Source organism: Beta vulgaris, chromosome 6 (genome assembly GCF_026745355.1).
Source record: "Beta vulgaris subsp. vulgaris cultivar EL10 chromosome 6, EL10.2, whole genome shotgun sequence".
NCBI classification, from domain to species: Eukaryota; Viridiplantae; Streptophyta; class Magnoliopsida; order Caryophyllales; family Amaranthaceae; genus Beta; species Beta vulgaris.
The window spans coordinates 4,253,162-4,273,825 of NC_079207.1; the positions used below are offsets into that span (position 1 = coordinate 4,253,162).

General features: G+C 36.3%; 2 protein-coding genes, 1 long non-coding RNA gene and 1 other non-coding gene across 6 annotated transcripts; 2 read left to right on the forward strand and 2 right to left on the reverse strand.

Annotated features, from left to right (window-relative positions):
* Positions 1 to 682: 682 nt before the first annotated feature.
* On the reverse strand, positions 683 to 4,577 carry LOC104895112 (uncharacterized). Of its 3 annotated transcripts, none has more exons than XR_790269.4 (3): positions 4,247 to 4,577; positions 4,084 to 4,158; positions 683 to 1,135 (listed from the first exon to the last, which is right to left on the reverse strand). It is a non-coding gene; the product is annotated as an uncharacterized LOC104895112 (long non-coding RNA). The 3 variants fall into 3 exon arrangements; XR_008970033.1 differs by having other exon boundaries at positions 683 to 3,335; XR_007270575.2 differs by having other exon boundaries at positions 683 to 3,388.
* Positions 2,089 to 2,161, forward strand: TRNAV-UAC (transfer RNA valine (anticodon UAC)). Its single transcript has one exon. It is a non-coding gene; the product is annotated as a tRNA-Val (tRNA).
* A 4,006-nt stretch (positions 4,578 to 8,583) lies between the features above and the next one.
* LOC104895113 (GATA transcription factor 7) lies at positions 8,584 to 11,205 on the forward strand. The gene is made up of 2 exons (XM_010681529.4): positions 8,584 to 9,032; positions 9,144 to 11,205. The coding sequence occupies exons 1-2, from the start codon at positions 8,772 to 8,774 to the stop codon at positions 9,726 to 9,728; spliced, it is 846 nt and encodes a 281-aa protein (XP_010679831.2). The 5' UTR covers positions 8,584 to 8,771; the 3' UTR covers positions 9,729 to 11,205.
* LOC104895306 (glycine-rich protein DOT1) lies at positions 10,757 to 13,884 on the reverse strand. The gene is made up of 2 exons (XM_048637818.1): positions 12,750 to 13,884; positions 10,757 to 10,809 (listed from the first exon to the last, which is right to left on the reverse strand). The coding sequence occupies exons 1-2, from the start codon at positions 13,882 to 13,884 to the stop codon at positions 10,757 to 10,759; spliced, it is 1,188 nt and encodes a 395-aa protein (XP_048493775.1).
* Positions 13,885 to 20,664: the final 6,780 nt, after the last annotated feature.

The window sequence follows — 20,664 nt, forward strand, 5'->3', positions numbered from 1 at the left end:
AGAATCCAGATACTGTCCATGTATTATTGATGGTCCATATGATTAGGGTCATCAGATGGTCCCAGTATAGCAAAGTTCTACTAATAATGATTTTACCCCAAAAACTATATGCAGTGATTATCTGCCGTAAGGATTAATTCTTCAATGACTCAGAGTGACAGGCCAAATGGAGTCAATTGCTAAGAAGTACAGGTGTTTTAACCTTTTTTTAAATGTGATTTAAGGAGGAGCCTGAGGAGTGAGGATATGGCAGGGACTGACTCAAAACTCACTGCTAGATGATAACTATAACATTCGCCACTATGACTGTAAGTCTGTAACCCTGAATTTTCTATGCACAAATTGGGCATCAAACACATGATGGGAACAGAGTACGCACATAAATGCACCAACATGCATCAAAATCTTCAATGATTTTTACCCAAAGCCTATTTTGCCGAATGCCAAACTTCAATCCTTTACTCTTGTATAGTCTTTGGTCTCCATTTCTCCCAAAATAAGAAACCAGCATGTATTTCTCCCTGTGGTACCTCTTAATTTTGCTACTTTGACACATGCTCTTAAACTTAACATAAAACCATCAAACTTGATGAGTTAAGGTCCCAAAAAAAGAGGGACTAATGATTCAAAATCTATATGTATTTAAGTTGTTTGTAGATTAGACATACTAGAAGACATTGACTAAGATGCACCACCTTACTTACTATTATTGGAAATGCCACTTGCTCTGGTCCATCAATCAGTGCCAAACAATGAGTTCAAGACATTAATTTTTTTACTCTATTGTCTTGATAATATTATAATGACATTCAAAAAGACTGTAAAAGAAAAAATCAGAGACCTAACACACAAAACCTCCCTTCAACATGTAGTTGCTAAACCAGAAGATGCTGTATAAGAGACTTTATACCGGCACACCACTGAAGAACTATGTATTTATTTACAATGTAGTTCATAAGATGATTTGAAAATCAGTCCTTTGCTACTCATAAATCTTGATAATAATTGAGGATGAGTATAGTCACACAGGAAACAGGGGCAGGAAACAGGAGAAGTAATTGGTTTGGTTTCCTCTTTAACCTTCCAAATTGACCAAATGATCCCAATCTCCTTCCAATGGTAGAATGCCCTTCAACTGAGGCAAACCATCAATGCATTAAAGTATGATGCTGAGCAGTCTAAATGGAAATTCAATTACTGAATTTTGAATTATGCTATTTAGCAAGCCATATCAAGGTGTGTGTATATGCAGCTATCAAACACCAAATAAATTAAAAAGGACGTCCTTACAATAAGTAAGACAAAAATGGTTCGGGGAGAGAGAGGAAAAACTCACCTAAAATTATTTTGCCGAGTATTAGTTGGATAACAGGTTAATCACTTCTCCTCTACTGTAACTATAACACTAAAAAAAATCAATTCCAATATAAACGGTCCTTAAAGAACAGCTCGCACAACACCCATTATTTATTTACTTAGATTATAGATCAGCATAAGGGAAACTCAATAGCTTCAAATCCTCCTACTCATTTCTTACATGATACTGCTGCAACTACAATCATACAATGACTGGAAAAAGTCTCTCAATAGCATTGCAGCAATCTAGGCAACGTAATAAGACTATCTCATCTCCGCTTCTTCTCTTAATTGAATAAGTGCATCAAAATCTGATGAGAGGTATTACGGTCTTTCTTCATTTTGTTTATATATTAATAATTGCACATTTAGGCTCTGTTAGTTGAATGGAAATCAATGGAAAGAGTATTCCATGAAAAAATATTATCAAAGAAAAAGACAATTGTAATAATTAGTTTGTCCTTTTTGTTTAGAACCTTACGAAACAAGTTAAAAGAGAATGAAAAAAAAGGAAAGCAGAGGTATGATGATTGATGATGGATGGGAGAAGAGGAGGAAGAAGGTAATGAATAGGGAGGAAAATGAGGCATCCCTTCATTTGAAAAGGAGTAAACTTTCTATCCATTAGAGAAAGAGTAGAAAAAATAATCCAAGGCTTGACTACATGAACATCGACACAATGTGACAATTAGTATCGAATATAGTACTACTTGGGACATATTCACATTAATTGTTGCTGTGGTGTAGTGGTTATCACGTTAGTCTTACACACTAAAGGTCCCCAGTTCGATCCTGGGCAGCAACATAGTATGAGATCTTTTTATTATTGTTGGTGCCCAGCATTGAGTTTCTTTTTGTTCACTGACTCAAACTTAATAATAATAAGATGACTATAGTCTCTTAGGGTGCATTAGAAAATCATAAACTTGACCTCCTATCACTATTCTCCAAGTACTCCACAACCCTCAGTGATTATGATTCACCGTATATAAGCTGACTAAGTCATAATTCTCATCCCAGTAGTATTAATTATCATCTTTCTTATTAATATCTAAATGACTGGTGGATAACTTCATTAGCGGTACCTCCAAGACAAGTACACACTCTACCTTGCCAGCAGCCTTACATGTCTCTAACTCCCTGATCTTAACAAATATATAATTCCAACGATCCCATTCCACTTCCATGACCCAAGTTATCAGTGGTGACATTTGGTCCATCCTTCCTCCGTTTGGCAAAGGATTAAATATGTCTGTTCCAAGACATAAGTCAGCCAAGTAACGCTAGCATATTAGTTGAGTAGTTCAAAATCCACTACACTTATTAACCTCCATATACACATAAGACCCTACCTTAATATCAGTAATCTCTAGCACCATACCTGCGTCTATCTTTCAATGGCATACAGGCATACCTATCTGCTCCATACGTAAATCAATCGTCCTGATATATTCCAGCATCAATTTGGTTGCACCAAACATAAGTAGATCTTCACAGCAACAATTTCTCTAGCAAGATCCCAATTGGTATTGGCCCACTTGAAACCTCACATTCACGAAATCATCCATACGCTATATCAAGATTCAAATGTAGTATACCAGAGACACTCTCCCATTTAGATCTTCTGAAGTATATCTCAAATTCTCAACAATAACAAACTTAGGTGACCCATTCCCTTTTCCATACGCCGACTTAGATCTTTGCAATCTCTGTGGCTTTGGCTTGAGGAACACAAATACACTGGTGCGGTTATATCTTTGAAAATGCATTGTCTCAAAAGCTACCGTGACAAATTGACAATGCTAAAAGCTAATACGCAGTCATTCTTGCACCACTTTTTGTAGGAACTAAAACCGCTAACAACATAAATTTAACTTATCTGGAAAACCGTGGCGTGAAAAATTCACTGCTCTAAAGTTGAATTTGCCCCGCTACAACACACGGCCTCATAGCAATCAACCTCCAGGGGTACACGGTCTCTGCGTTTCCAGTGTAGATGGAAAAACAGATTGAAAACGATCTTGAATATTGCCTAGAAAGATATTTTCGAGAGAGGAGATAATGGCACGTAATTAGGAAATAACGGCTCATTAAGGGAGAAAATCAGGGAAAAAACGGTAACTTAATTACTGGCTAAAAACGGTCATAAAATTGACAGATTTTTGACCCAAAACTTTAGTTAAGTTAAGTTTATTCCCCAAGGCCCATGTCCCAAGGACCATGACCCGGACCGGGCGCGTGTGGTGACTCCACTCACCACATGCCCACTAAAAGTCCTTTTGTCACACAACTCAATGGGTATAGAAAGTGTAATGTATATAAACCCCTTACACTTCCTATTATTCTATCAATGTGGGACTCTTCACATTCTCTTTTGAAGCAACTCTTGAGTTTCCTTTAAGAGCATTTATTATAAACTCCAACACTTTTGAATGTGATTCAATCACAATCATAATACTTCATGAGTTAGCTAGCCAGGGTGAAGTGGTGAACCTAATCCTAATTCATAGGTAAAGAGGGTGCAAATTATGTTTGAATTTTACTACAAAAGCAGAACATACGCTCTAATGCAGCAACAACTGCAATTATTGTTCAAAGTTCAAATCATTCACATTCAAATTCAAATATCTTTTGCATGGATATTCAGTATTCTCATATTCAGATTTCAGAGTAATAACAATAGATAATTAAGAGAAAATTTTGAGGTTCTGAAAAGAATATACTTACAGCCTTTTAAATAAGAAATTCAACGCCTTGTTTTCATCCTGCATGTGTAACTCCAACTTCTTCAATTCGTCATCTCTGGAAAAAGCTCAGGAGAGAGGAAATTGAAACACAGTATCAATTAAACGAAATTCTTTGAATATCAAAGGAAATATAGAATTCTTACATAGCTCAAAGCAATTTCGCGAGATATAATTTTTTTGGTCGAAGTTCCATGAATATATTGGGCTTCTTCTCTCATAACCTAGATTGTTTGAAATGTTTGATTCGGGTGATAATTTAACAATGCTAATCGAATTGAAATTTATGGGAGAGGAGATTTAATTTGAGGGGGAAAAGCATGAAATCAATTATCTGTGAGTCGAATTTCGATTTCCCTCCACCGGTCGGAATCCCGAATTTGGAATATTTTCGTCATCGACTTTCTTCGTCTAGCTTAACTAAGAGGGGGGGTGTTTCGCGGTTTATTTTGGTGCGGTTTGAGACCTAACCTAGAACAAACTGGAATTCTTTTCATACAATAACAAGTTATTAGGCCCGGGTTATGCCCCGAGTAAAAAAAAAGTTCATTTATTAATATAATATTTTACGATAGTAACATTAAATACAACTTAGCTTAGTGGTTAGAACTTTAGTATACGTACTTGAGGTCTTGGGATTAAATCTTATACTATGCAATTTCTTAATTTTTTAATTGTACATGGATTACATGAACTAAAACTCCCTATGGAGAGCGCCACGTGGCACAGACGTAATTTTTAAATTATTATTTATATTTGGAGAATTTATCAGATACCCTTAAACATTGTTTTTGAGCTCAAAATACTCTTGTCATATACCGAAATTCAAGTGTATTAATTTGAATGTACCCTTGAAATTACTTAAACTTTGAACTTCAAAATTCAATAAGAGTATTTTGAGAATTAAGCCAAATTTCAAAGGTATCTTAGGAAATTTCTTTTGTTTATTTGTTACATTGTTGTTTAAGGAAATGTTTGAAGCTGCTTTAAAATTTGGGCTCACAGTTTGAACTACATGATAAGATGAAGGGCCCTCTCAGACCGCCACCTCTCGCAGGTTAACTCGGTCGCGATTTGCGGATCAATACTATGAGATAAGGGGTGCTAAGGAAAAACCCTCTTTTAAAGTGTCCCTAGTAAAAATTGAACCTCCAGAATTAAAAGGTTTTTTCATTACCACTACTTCAATCTTATTAGCTTGGTTTTGAAGATGCCTTCAAGTTTAAAGTTCTTTGGATTTAACTATAACACATTGATCATTTATTATACTATATAACATTATGAGGTCATCATGGGAGCTCCAAACTCTCAACCACATGGTCGGGTGTCGACTCTCATTAGTTTTAATTTGGGAGTTTGTAGAAATATTTACTTATGGTTATAAAACCTCAGTTTTCAGTCTTTGAAAGTTTCTTTATGAGTTGGGGTCCTTCTTCTTACCCCTCATCTCATGAAGGCTGACCCTATTTGAACCAGTTCGTTACCGAGTCAAAAAAAATACATGTATAACATTATTATATCATCAAACAGTTTTAAGTTTAATATTTCCTTAGATTCGTTAATCTGCCTTTAATTAGGGGTGTAAGTGGATTCGACTGTATTGGACTTTAGCAAATCTAAATCCAGTCTAAAGCTTTTTGGACTCGAGAAATTGAGTCCAAGTCCGATCCAAATAATTTTTTTTGTCCAGTCAAGTCTAGTTCGATAATTTTTTGTTAAATCCAAATCCAGGCCGATTATTATATTATTATTTTTTTCGATTTAGATTCAATGATTCACAATATTTTCTCATAATTGAATTTGAAAAATTAAGATGATTATATCCATTTCATAAAATAAGTCACATACATCTTTTATATTATATATATATATATATATATATAATATATATATTATATATAAAAATATTTTTGAAATGGACTTATTAGACTTCAAAGGGGTAAGTCCAAATTCAGCCCGAAAATATTTGGATGCAAAAAATTCAGTTCGAGTCCAATCCAAATAAACTTCAGTCTAATCCAGTCGGACAAGTTTGAACTGCAGATCGAATTATATATGGAGTTTTAGCAGTCCGCTTACACCCCTACCTTTAATTACATATTTCCACTTATATGAACTTTTCATGTTTCTCCCTGAGGGGTTATGAACATCTCCTCAATCCATTATTCTTGTAGGGGTCGGTAACACCAGGACATTTCACATTCGTTTATTTCACCTTGTTTAACCTGAGCTTTTTTAAACTTTTTAAAATGGAAGTCTTTGAAATATATAGAACTTTTTCAAACTTATTATAATCTATTTGGAACTTATTGGAGATGGTTTTATATGGTGCTAAAACTTATCGAAACTTATATATATATATATATATATATATATATATAATATATATTATATATATAATTATATATATATATATATATATATATATATATATATTCCATCCGTTTTCTAAAATAATTCTTGTTTTCACCAACTTATCTCACAAAAAAAAAAAAAAACCAATATGAACAACAGAAGAAAAAAGAGGGAGTAACTAATTGAAACCTTTCAAAAATGTTAATTGGTATTGATTAGAACTTATAAGACTTTAAACTTCTTCTTTTTGAAGTAATAGAAATGTACACTTCACGTGCTTGCCCCAAGAAGGAAAAATAAAATTAAAAGGAAAAATTCTACTAACATGACCTAATGAATCTATACTAATATATTAAAAAGCGTGCATAAACCAGGAACGGTGCCACATGGCGCTCTCCCTAAGGAGTTTTAGTTCATGTAATCCATGTACAATAAAAAAAAAATTAGAAATTGCATAGTATAGGTTTTGATCCCATGACCTCAAGTTCATATACTAAAGTTTTAACCACTAAACCAAGTTGTATTTAGTGTTATCATATCAAAGTACAATATTAATAAATAAAATTTTTTCTTACCCGGGGCATAGCCCGGGCCTAATAACTAGTATAACTCTGAAACGAGGAAGTTCTTTGTTGAAATCACCCCCAACTAGGAGAATTATTCCTAAAATCACCTATACTATATAAACAACCTTATGTATTGAGTTGTCTACCCATGACATATCTCTCCTTTAATTTATTAATATTAACATCTACACTTGTTTTTGTTTTAGGTCAACCTAGCTTTGACACATAACTTTTATGTAGACAGTATATATAGGATAAATCAACGATAATAAGTTTAACTTGAGCCATAAAATGATGATCAACTAAGTTGTTAAAAGTATACACTGCATCAATAATCCAATATGCGCACTTGGTTTATAAACCATGAACGAAAAACCATATATAAGTATTTCTAGAAAGCATCAACTACAAGTTATGTTATGTGTAGTATCTTGAATAACATAATATGGTGATACTTATTTCTTTTTGAAATGGATAATACGATGATATTTAATAGTCCCTTGAGTTTTGACCACATTTATTAGATCATGAAACTTACATTTCTTTATGGAGAACCCCCTTAAGTGAACTCTTTGCGATAACGCCCTTCCTCTATTTGGAGTTACAAGTTAAATTTTGATGGCTTAATTGATTCCCGTTAAACGACTGTCACAAGCCCACAATTACTATTGGAAATCACTTGAGACATATTGAGATATAACTGAAACCTAGTTTGGTTCTACATCTCTCTTTATTGTTAAAGCGCATGGGGAGTCCTAAAATAGTTTCCATCACAATGCTTAGGACCTTATTACTAATGATGACTTTACTTTTGGTCTATTCATACTTTCATCAATGAAATTCATATTCGTTTCACCAAATAAGTGTTGGTCCAGTGGTGATGGGGACTGGCTTTGGTAGGACAAATTTGTGTTCGAATCCCCGCAAACCCTTGGGAGAGGAATGTAACCTAACCACCCCGAACTTGGCCTCGATCCGAAGGTAGCTCGAAGGGTGAACCGGGTGCAAACACCAAAAAAAAAAAACATTCATATTCGTTTCGCCATTTCAATATTGGTGTAGTTACACACATGTTGAGAGAAGTTAATGGAAGCATCATATGTTGCTCATTCGTTAACTATCTCTCATAAGAAAAAGATATCCTAACTTTCATCCCGTTCTATAATGGTTCCTAAAAAAAATCTAATGACAGTAAACTCAAACAATAGGAGCTTAAAAATCTTGAAGCATGAGTAAATCCCAAACATCCAGATATTTAAAAACAAACAAATATTTATCCTTTTGTAAAACCCTTTTAGGATTCTCGAAGTTAAAAAACCGGGCCACCACCCTGCATATTGACTGTATAAAGAACCTCAGAAAAATTTGTCAGGCATTTGTCTTCGCTTCGTACTACTACTTTGAAACTAATGAATAATGATTTTACCCTCTTCTCTTTTTACCAATATAACAAAAAGATGAAAGAAGAAAAGTATCTAGTCAATGTAATTAAATTAAATTGCCAAAAAGTTACCACAAATGTGAAAACGATGAATAATTAGAAACATTAAAACCCCAAAAACCTAACATAATTTAAATTCTTGAAGAGAGAGAAAGTTAGTCTGATATTGAATGCTTTACCAAACTTCACGAGTCACCACCCATTTTTCCTTCTCTTTGCAACCCTTTCTTCCTCCACTATACAAATATTATTCTCTCTCCTCTCAACTATTATCCTTCCTTTTTTTCTTTCTTGTTTTAATTGTATGAAATGGAGTGCATGGTTTTGGAGGATTTTTGCAGTGATTTTACAACTACTTTTTCTTCTGGGGATGATTTCTTCGTCGACCAACTCTTAAACTTCAACAACAATGAAGAAGAAGATTATGAACAACAACATCAACAACATCAACAACATCAACCCAAAATTGAACAACAACAACAACAACAATTTGAACAAAAATTATCTCCCACTTCCAAAAAAATCCCCCATTTTCTCTCTCCTCCTTTGGACTCTGTTCTCTCTGTCCCGGTACAGTTTATATATCCTCCCTTCTTTCTCTCTCCTCACTTTCTCTCTCTTCTCTACTTTTTATTTACAGTTTTTTCTGTTTTTTTCTTTTTAATTTTATTTTACAAACAGGCAGAAGAAGCAGACCTTGAATGGCTGTCTCATTTCGTTGAAGAATCTTTCTCCCAATTTTCAACTCCATACCCAACCGGGCTCGAGCAGCCCAATCCCAAGCCCAAGCCCAAGCCCAGACCCAGGCCCAGTAACGAGCTCGACGCTTGCTTCGCTCCGTCGAACCTTAGCAAGGCACGGAGAAGCAAACGGGCCAGAACGGGAGGTCGGGTTTGGACCGCAGCACTCTCTTTCAGCCCGGAGTTTGGCCCGCACAAGAAGCAGAAGAAAAGAGAGTTTTCTGGGCCGGGCCTCATTAATGGTAGTGGCGGGCCCGTGAGGAGGTGTAGTCACTGTGGGGTCCAGAAGACGCCACAGTGGCGGGCCGGGCCCATGGGGGCGAAGTCGCTATGCAATGCATGTGGAGTGAGGTACAAGTCGGGCCGGCTGTTACCCGAATACCGGCCCGCTTGTAGCCCGACTTTCTCGAGTGAGCTTCATTCTAATAGTCACAGGAAAGTGTTGGAGATGAGGAAGAAGAAAGAGACTTCGACGGGTCAACCCGAATCCGGAAGTTTCTCACACCCGGTTTCAAGTTTTGGGTAGTATGCTTTTAACCTTTTTACATAATCATGGTTTATGTTAATTATTAGTACTAAGTAATTAGTGTTTTGTTGGTTTTAGGTTTAGGTAGGATTAGGGAAAAAAAAGGAGTTTTTAGAGCTCGGTTTTAACTGTAGAACCAGGTTAATTAGTTAGAGGTATAGGAAGTTAGACTAGTATTAGTAATTAGTATTTAGTAGTATAATTAGTGTTGTTAAGGAGTGTAAATTTGGTAGCAATTTCAATATTTAATGGTTAGGAAATTCAGGTTTAGTGACAAAGTGTAGTGGACTAGAAACAATTTAATGCTACCATAAGTTTATGAAGATTTTGTTTCCCACGTTCCATCATAGTACTTGTTCTATATTTTTGATAAATTACAACATTTTGACTTTTGCATTATATATATACTTCTTTCCTTGTTTTAGAGTAATTGTACTATGAACGGATAATATATAAAGAACGTAAAAAAGAAAAATGTTAAAGAGTTTTACTTTATATGTTAGTAAAGAGTATGAAAATTTAAAATTTGAAAGTATATACGAATATGGATATCCCATGTTTTTTTTTTAATCACAAAGATAGTCAAAGGAGATTATATGATAATGGTAAATGTTCAAATAATGCAACTTCAAAATAACAAAAAATGTATGTCGCATAGGATCCTCATCTAGAGACCCTATTACAAGCTACATAGCAAATGTTTGTGGTAGGAATTGAACCTTAGAATTTGCTAGGAAAGATGGACACTTGAGCCAATTTCAATTCATGTGTAAGATGTGGTAGTTTTAGTGTGAATGATTCAATGTATAATGTACATGAGTAAAATTCAAATAATCAAATTTTCATAATGTAAGTAAATAGATAATTACATAAATCAATGGTAGATTACATATCTAGCAATAACATGAACATCAAATTGTTACATTTATGTAAATGAGATTGAATTTGATAATGTTAGCTCAGTCATTGCTCATAATTTTGATGATAATTATTGCATAATTGGAATCTACAATGGGCCTCTTCTTTGCTTATTGAGTAGTGAGTTCAAGTAAAGCTAAAGATGACAAATTTATCATTGGACCTGTACACACAAGTTCACATCGGAGGAGAGAGTGATTACACACAAACCCTGATGAGGTTTTATCCTAAAACCAATTAATAACAGAGGAATATTAAGTTTATATGTTAGTCATTTTTTTTTTCTTTCTTCAATGTGAGATACGCACACATATGGGTTAACACCTTAACAGAAAAAGAAGGTGAATTGAAAGTGAGAAGAATATCCGGATAAATTTACTAGAATGTGGTCCATTTGATTTGGGTAGAGTGGTAAGGTTGGGCTTTGTTAGTAACGGTTGAAACTTTAAAATATATTTTAGAACTTTTTTGGAGGCCTTGTCAAATGTGAATAAAATTAGTTGTCATGGTCATGCACGGTTTGTCTATAGTGTAAGTAGTGGTGGTTAAAAAGCAAAAACATGATGATCGTTGGACTTGAGAAGGGTGAAGAGGGGGGACACGAGAATAATGTCGTTTCTGGTTTGCTGATTGCTAGAGTGTAGAGAGTAGAGACTAGTGTGGGCCTGTGTGGTTGTGGCCTTGTGGGGCGACGCTTTTTGCGTGAGACATGAGAGTACTGAGAGATGAGTAGCTTGTAGCGCGCTTCAAACTATGCCGTCAATCGTCATTCTGTTGACATTAGACACCAACTCACACCCTAAGTCCTAACTCGGTAAAATACTAAGGTCTTGTTTGGTTGACAAAACAAATCATGAGAAGTGTAAATTCTTAGAAAGTAGAAGTATATGAAGTTGTTTGGTTGGCAAAACCATGAGAATTTGCACTTCCTAGGAATTACTTACTTAGGTCCCTCTAGGTAAGTAGAGCTTCCCATAGGAAGTTCTAGTTCCCATTATCAACCAAACACAATTCTACACTTCTTAGGAATTTCAAATACATGGAAAAAATAACTTTCTAGGAAGTATGACTTCCTATATACAACCAAACAAGGCCTAAGGATTACAAAGTGATGGTACTTCAGTGCGTGGAATACCATATCAAATTTCAAGGTGTTGTATAAGGTTAAAATTCTCATCCTAATACCCAACAATATGCTAGGCCTGGGGCGTTCAATTATGGTGGGAGGGTGGTTAGGGCTAGGTTTAGGGTTTAGGGTTAGGGTGTGAATTAGGGTTAGAATTAGAGATTAATTAGAGTTTAAAGCAGAAAATTAGAATTAATGACTAATGACGGTTGACGCCATTAATCATTAAGGACATTTGGGTGTATTTACATAAAATTGAGAGGTACCTGGTGAATTTTGAAAACATGGAGGGAACCAGGTAAATTTTTGGAAAACTCCGGGATACTTGATGAAAAAAGAGAGAAAAAAAAACATTTGTAACAATTCTACCTTCAAACAGACAAGATTTACTAGATTTGTTTTAGATAAGCGATAAAAAAACTTCACATATATAATATATCCTCAATGAAAACAATAACAATGTTGTAAAACCTTTAAGCTCACTTAAGAAAGAAGTACAAGAAGAATACAAAAATAAGAAAAATATACTATTAGCGTAAGTTTCAAATAGAATAAATCTCTTCAAGTATCACATCTCACAAAAAAAGTAAATATTCTGAAAAATCGAGCAATATTACCCTTCTAAAAATAATAAATTTGCGTATTAGATACTATGCATTATATATGCTTTGTTATTGATTTCATTGAGCTTGAACTATGACAACCCCAAAACCAGCAATTACCTTTACTACCAACACCTTCTCCTCCCCAACCCCATCCCGAGCCACCGCCCCCACCGCCACCACCTCCTCCTTGTTCACCACCACCTCCTCCACCACCGCCTCCTTTTCCCCCGCCACCACCTCCTCCTCCTTTACCTCCTCCCCAACCCCATCCAGAACCGCCACCTTGACCACCACCACCACCTCCTCCACCACCACCAACATGACCACTCCCACCACCACCACCTCCTCCTCCTCGACCTTTTCCAGATCCACCTTCATGACCACTTTCGCCTTTGCCTCCTCCTCTACCTTGACCGGATCCACCTCCATGACCACTCTCACCGCCTCCACCCCCGCCTTTGCCTCCTCCTCCGCCTTGACCAGATCCACCTCCATGACCACTCCCACCGCCTCCACCCCCACCTTTGCCTCCTCCTTCACCTCCATGACCACTCCCACTGCCTCCACCCCCGCCTTTGCCTCCTCCTCCACCACCATGACCACTCTCACCGCCTCCACCCTCGCCTTTGCCTCCTCCTCCACCTTGACCAGATCCACCTCCATGACCACTCCCACCGCCTCCACCCCCGCCTTTGCCTCCTCCTCCACCACCATGACCACTCTCACCGCCTCCACCCCCGCCTTTGCCTCCTCCTCCACCTTGACCGGATCCACCTCCGTGACCACTTCCACCGCCTCCACCTCCGCCTTTGCCTCCTCCTCCACCTTGACCGGATCCACCTCCGTGACCACTTCCACCGCCTCCACCTCCGCCTTTGCCTCCTCCTCCTTGACCAGATCCACCTCCGTGACCACTTCCACCGCCTCCACCCTTGCCTTTGCCTCCTCCTCCACCTTGACCAGATCCACCTCCATGACCACTCTCACCGCCTCCACCCCCACCTTTGCCTCCACCTCCACCTTGACCGGATCCACCTCCATGACCACTCCCACCGCCTCCACCTTTACCTCCTCCTTGACCACTACCACTCCCACCACATCCTCCTCCTTCGCCTTGCCTTTTGGTTCCACCTCCACCTTTACCTTCTCCACTACCTTTTCTGGATCCACCTTCTTCTCCTCCTCCAACACCACTATGCCTTCCTGGTCCGTAGCCTCCATCACCATCACGGCCATGATGACCTCCAACACCACCGTCCCCACCAACATTGTCTCCAATACCATCTCCACCACCACTACTTATGCTAACTCCATTCTTTGTATTGATGTTGCTATTACTTGGCACATCATCTTTAGATAAAGTCACATTTCTTGTTTGGAATTGATTCTCAACGAAATTGAGTTCAACTTTGGTTTCCTTTGTTATACGAAGCCCATATGTCAAACATGGGCTAATAACACTAACAAGAATTAATATGAGCTTGAAGTAGGTTGGTGTTGTAGCCATTTGTTATTTGTTACACAGCTTGTGAATGTCATAGCTCGCAAACCATTTATACTCTCTTATATACCTTTGTAAAGTAGAAGTTGTTGCTAAAAGGCTGCAAACCTAGAGGCAAAGAAATGAGATGCGTATGTCTCTCAGCATACTTTGTCCCCACTAATGCCTATACTCAATATGCACTCCAATACAGCCCACCATTAGGCACTAGCCACTAACAATAGCCCATCATAGTTATTGGAATGAAGTAACTAAAGTCTTAAATACACAATGCAATTGCTTCCAATTCCAGATTTTGATGATTCCCTATTTAGCACTAATAACCTTGCAAGATCTTTGAACTATTTACTATCTAATGACTTCAAATAAGTTAGTAAGTAGTAACACATAGTGGACAAACCTTAAGTTATCAGCTTGATTGCGGCCTCCTCCTCAGTCCTTAGGAGTCGCGGGCATGCTATAGTCACACACCGAACACCTAGAGATTCAAGCGCCTTAGATAAAGTTTTGGCCTGATGGATAGATTAATATGAACTCTGAAATCTGAAGTCATGTGGAATAGGCCCGTCTCGAACTATATAGAGGCCCTGTGCGATCTCATATTTGAAGAATTCAATAATATAATAGCTCATCCATACTTCTTATAATCATATTATACAAAAAAATAGTCTAAATAAGTAGATAAACTTTTTCTTTTTACTACTTGAACTTTCTCTATTTTGGGGCCCTCATAATTAAGGGGCCCTGTTCCATGGAACATGTTGAACATGCTAAAAGCCGCCTCTGATGTGGATGTTGATTAGGTGGTAATCAGGCTTGAAGGAAAACGTACATGATAAAGAATAATGGAAGTATATGGTACACTACACCTAGGATATCAATGTTCCTAACTATTTGCGGTCCAGATAATACTCTATTGTTCCTGCCAAGTTGATTGCGCATATATTTTCCTTCATGAATCATAAGGATTGAGGATGTTCGGATGTTCCCCGCCTTTATCAATCATCATTTAAGTTCATGTGATGCCCAATTGTTGAAGCTAGCTATTCAATAATATTGCATAATTTCTTGGCGTGCATCTTACATATTGATTATACCAAATACAAATTCCCCAACTATATGTGTCTGCTTTTGAAATTAGAGACTTTGCTCCCCACATCATGTATTCATTCTCCATACTATGGATTCAATTATAATCTTGTGTAATTGGGTAGCTACAAAGTTAAAGAAGTTCTTTCTTTTATGTGGATGTTTTTCCTCTTATTAGATGTGTGCTTGTGATTTCTAAGGGTAAAGTTGGTATGGGGCCTGGAGGATCGTTTCTTTGTTTCGTGTAAGTTTAGAACCTATTCGGGATTATTATCAGTTCTAATTTTTGCTATGAATGTAAAAGTATAATATAAGACGTATAATGAAGTTAAAATTAGTCATGTTTATATTAAAGTTTAAACATGTCGATTTGATAGCCGACAAATGAAAATTGGAAACTACATCTCCTTGTTTTCAGAATATTGTTTTTAGTTTTCATAAAAAACTAACAACTGAAAAAAATGTTAACGATCGGGTTTTAAGTTATTTTATTTTGGCAAGTTTATTTACTTTACTTCTTTTTTTAATTATCTAATTGAATGTAATCTATACTAATATATTAAAAAGCGTTCCTAAACAAGGAACGGTGCCACGTAGCGCTCTCCCTAAGTTCATTTTTAATTGCATGGTGTAGGATTCGATCCCATGACTTCAAGTTTATATATAGTAAAGTTTTAACCACTAGACCAAGTGATATTTAGTGTTATCATTTCAAATTATAATATTAATAAATGAAAATTTCTCTTACCCGGAGCATAGCCCGTGCCTAATAACTAGTTTATCATTGAACATCGCACTTAGATTCTCCAAATGTAAACATTTCTGTTGTTTAGTGCTTCTATTGGGCCTTGTTAGGTTTCTCCTAAAACCGCAAATTTTTGACAAAATTGAAAGCGTCCACCAAATTAATGTCAGTGCTCTGCAGTTAGGACGACTAACCAACCAACTTGGAAGCCCATAATAACTAATTAACAATATTCATGTGTAATGTGTTTGCCTGTTTGGTACAAGGAAACCCAGGCCACAAGGTTTTTTTTTTGACAAATTATCTGGTCTATCAAGTCTCCAACACTTCTTGTGATGACTCAAGCAAGTTTGGGTATATCCACTTACCATAGTCCATAGTATAAGCCTATAAGGAAGCAAATATTTGAAAAAGAAAATCTTCAAATGCGTTCCTCTCATTTTTTTTCAAAAAAATTTCAGATCCAATAAGTTCAAAATAATTCAAATAAAATCTAGGAAAATTTAGTAGAAATAATATTTTAATATTTTTTTAAAAAAATATGACAAAAGAAGACCTAAAATAAAAAAATATTTACGAGAAATAATTTTGAGTTTTGACCCATTTTTCGGCATTGACCAAGTCGGGCAGAGCAAACATCTCTTATGTTTCAACTTTGTTTCCCTCTATTTTCCGACATTGACCAAGTATTTTCCAGTCAACACTAGAAATACTTGGTCAATGTCGGAAAATGGATCACGGTTGTTCCTCGCCAAAATATATATAATTTTTTACAATCTTCTTGTGCCATGTTTTTGTTTCTCCTAATCAAATATTTTCGATTATTTTAAGAGAAATATAGAAAATCGATTTTATAACATAGGTCATCGAAAAGATATCGGAGACCCACCAAAGCACGAAAGCCAAGATCTTTCAGTCGGGTATTACCCACCCGCCATGAGAATTTATAAACAAAAACAAATCATTGGTGTCTCCCTCGCTATATCCCCTCGAGCCAAGTGGAGCATGCATGAAGGAGTCAGATGCTCCACTTGGACCACGCACTCCGCCTACTCGGCTTCATAACATTGTGTTCAACCATCACCTAAGCATTCCATTAGTTATGTATCAACGTTCCAAATTCTTTACCTTTCAACCCAAAGCTGAACATATCCCAAACGAATGTGAGAGGAGCGTAACGCGTTTTTCGTTTCTAAAATGGTAAGTAGCGGTCAGATGGTGGCAAAGAGCGGAGAGGAGAGGTTTCGAAGAATTTGGAGATTTCATCGGTCAAAAGGTAAGGCATTTTCCATTTTTATAGGAACTTATGTACCAGAAATAATGGTATCTCCAATTATAGCTCCTCTAGGATGTAAACTATGTCTCTTCTCGCCATCCCCATAGTGTATGAGACAAATGTATACATTTCAATAAAAGGTTATATCTAGCAAAACTTATATTTTAAAATATTGTGTTGACAAAAATTTCCTAAATTCTAACACCTTAGAACATAAAATTCAATAATTTTAAATAAAAATCTAATAAGTTCAAATAAGTTGAATTCACATTAATTTAGGAAAAATAAAGTGAAGGAAACTCACCCTACATAATCGGTGTGTTTAGACCAGACTTCTTATAATGACTCAAGTAACTCAATCATAACCCTTTTCTTTATGAAAAAAACTCAAATAGTCTACAAGACAACAAATAATTTAAAAGAAGTCTTAAAGAGCAATAACTTTTTTTTATTTTTAAAAGAAGTCTTTTTTTTTATCTACTTAATAAGGTCTATGGGAAAATTTAAATAAAGAAAAGGTAAAGGTAGCATCGTATGAGAAGTGAGGATATCAATTATGATGATCAAATGTTTGGTATAACAAATTCTTTAGCCATTAAAGAGTGATATTTATGGAAGTGATGATAACAAGTGATTAGTGCACTCTTTAACAAATCTTCAAAGTGAGGCCAAGGCGTGCACTCTATACATCTTGAATCAGCTGATCCACTGTAGTCTATGAGGGCCACCAAACTCAACCCCTCAAAGAAAATTAAAGAAAAAGAGACGATAAATTAAAGAAGTAATTATTTACGAACCTTCAAATAACAAAATCTTGTCTCTGTTACAAACTAATTACACATGCAAAATGAAGTTAAAAGTTAAATTACATATCAACTAATTCACATTTCCCCAAAGGCCAAAACAATGAAAATCGTGCAACTCAATTCTTTTTTTGTATGGGTACAACTAATTTTTGATAGTCGGTGCAATCCTAGCTAGATTAGACAATTAGTTGTATGTTAGCTTGAAGTTGATCAAATAGCTAAGAATGTGAATGTAGGCCCGTTAACAAAATTTGTTGGGTTATTAACAAATTACATTAATGAGACTATTTTGTGGTGTTTTTTCATTGATGGAATAGAAGATCGATTTGGCAAGTGGTTCATTCGAAAATAGTGGTGTCCCTTATCTAGCAAAATATGACGGGTTTGACAAGAATAACTAGTATTTGGGTCCGGCATTGTTCTGGGTTGTTATTGTGTTTTCGAACTTGTTATGGATTTTTTGACATTCACACTAAAATATATTAAGGAAAACTCAACATTTAAAAAATACTAGTATAATAATTGGGACACTTAAAGCATGATTAAAAGTTGGTTGAGATGGTAATTGTGTCATGTTATAATAGCAAGAAGTCATAGGTTCAAATCTTGTTGCAAGCTAAATTTATTTTTGTTAATCGACATAGCTTAATATATTCACTGTATTAAAAAAGTGGTATGTTCTCTTCTTAATATTAAACTTGAATAGTTGCCTAATTTAGGTTGAGGTGGTGGAATAGTGGTATGGCTTTCCATCTGTTATCATTGAGGTATAGGGATCAAACTTGATATGACTCATTTGAGTTATTTCCCATATCCCCCTCAAGTGAGTCCCCTTCATCTTACCAAAAAAATGCATAATTTTAAATTAAAATTAGATGGCCTCTTATAAGACCGACTCTTTCTGCACATAGGTCACAATTTTTTTGTTTCTATCTCTTTGCTTTCTTTGATTCCACATTCTCCATCAACATCTTACTTATTTTAGAATAGATGATGTATGGTAGTATTAAATGGTAAAGCACTAAAACTCCTATAATACACAAAATTTCACATATTATAGATTTGTAGATAAGACGAGGTTGCAATATACTTCCTCTGTTCATTTTATATTACAATAATTACAATTTTGGATAGTTTTCACATCTATTGCAACAATTCCAATTTTGGTATAAAAATCATTTTTAATTGACAATATCACCCTTACTTTATCTTATTAAAACCATCATTAATTACTCACGTTGCCTTATACAATTGCTTTTATTTTCTAAGGATGATTTCTCTCCAACTCTAGTTAATTAAAGAGTTACTTTATGCTAAACTACTTATTTGTTTCAAATCCTTAAAAATTGTGTCCAAACACATTGTTGTAATTGAAAAAGAACAGAGGTAGTATTAGTTCGGCAAAATTTTAATCGGATTGGGTAACCTTTACTTTTTGGCTGTTTTTTGGGACATTTTTGGAATATTCCGGGCCTAGTCATATTTTCTCCCGAAATATTTTTAGGAGTGCCGACGTGACTTGTAACATTGCGCGTGTGCTTGGCACCATTTGCATTGCCTCGAAAAGCCTCTGAACACCTCCATTTGTTCATTTCTCGTGAAACCCAAAATTGTCTCGAAATGAACGTAAAGGCATCCACATATTCGTTTCAAGACACATGACTCCTTTCCAATGACCTCCCATGGCCCTAGGAGGGATCCACATGAGTCCTTTCCAAAGACCTCCCATGTGCCTAGGTGGCATCCCGTGGCGTTCAGAATTCGGGTCCCTGTTAGTCCGAAAGCGTGTATAACAACCTTCAATTTTGGCTGTTTTTGGAACACTTTTTTACTTCTCCCGGTGTGGTCATATTTTCTCCCGACACATTTCTAGGAATGCCGACATGACTTGTAAAGTTGCACGGGTGCTTGACACAATTTGCATTGCCTCGAAAAATCTCTAGACACCACATTTCTTCATTTCTCATGGAACCTAAAATTGCCTTGAAATGAACGTAAAGGTATCCACATATTCGTTCCAAGCCACATGACTCCTTGCCAATGACCTCCTATGTCCCTAGGAGGTTTCCCGTGGTGTTCGGAGCTCGGACCTCGGACCTCGGGAAAGTCCGAAAGCGTGTGTTATAACCTTCAATTTTGGCTCTTTTTGCGACATTTTTATACTTCTCCGGACCTGGTCATATTTTCTGCCGAAACATTCCTAGGAGGACCGACATAACTTGTAATGTTGTACGGGTGCTTGACATCATTTGTATTGTCTAAAAAAACTTCTGAAAATAAACCTCATTTTTTCATTTCTCGTGAAATCCAAAATTGTCGAAATGAACGTAAAGGCATCCACATATTCGTTTCAAGACACATGACTCCTTTCCAATGACCTTCCATGGCCCTAGGAGGTATCACGTGGCGTTCGGAGCTCGGGTCCCGGAAGTGTCTGAAAGTGTATATTATAACCTTCAATTTTTGCTGTATTTGAGACATTTTTGGATTTCTTCGGGCCTGGTCATATTTTCTCCCGAAACGTTTAGGAGTGCCGACGTGACTTGTAATGTTGCACGGGTGCTTGTCACTATTTGCATTGACTCGAAAAGCCTCTAAACACCCCATCTGCTCACTTCTCGTGAAACCCAAAGTTGCCTCGAAATGAACATAAATGCATCCACATATTCGTTCCAAATCACATGACTCATTTCCTATGAACTCCCATGTCCCTAGGAGGCATCCCGCGACGATCGGAACTCGGACCAAGGGAAAGTTCGAAAATGTGTATTATGATCTTCAAATTTTGGCTGTTTTTGGGACATTTTAAGACTTTTATAGGCCTGGTTATATTTTCTCCCGAAACGTTCCTAGGAAAGCCAACACGACTT

Coding starts and splice junctions, on each gene's coding strand:
- LOC104895306 (XM_048637818.1), bottom strand. CDS start 13,884: ATGGCTACAACACCAACCTACTTCAAGCTCATATTAATTCTTGTTAGT. Junction 10,810..12,749: donor AGGCGAAAGTGGTCATGAAG/GTGGATCTGGAA, acceptor TTGTGTGTACAG/GTCCAATGATAAATTTGTCA.
- LOC104895113 (XM_010681529.4), top strand. CDS start 8,772: ATGGAGTGCATGGTTTTGGAGGATTTTTGCAGTGATTTTACAACTACT. Junction 9,033..9,143: donor ACTCTGTTCTCTCTGTCCCG/GTACAGTTTATA, acceptor TTTTACAAACAG/GCAGAAGAAGCAGACCTTGA.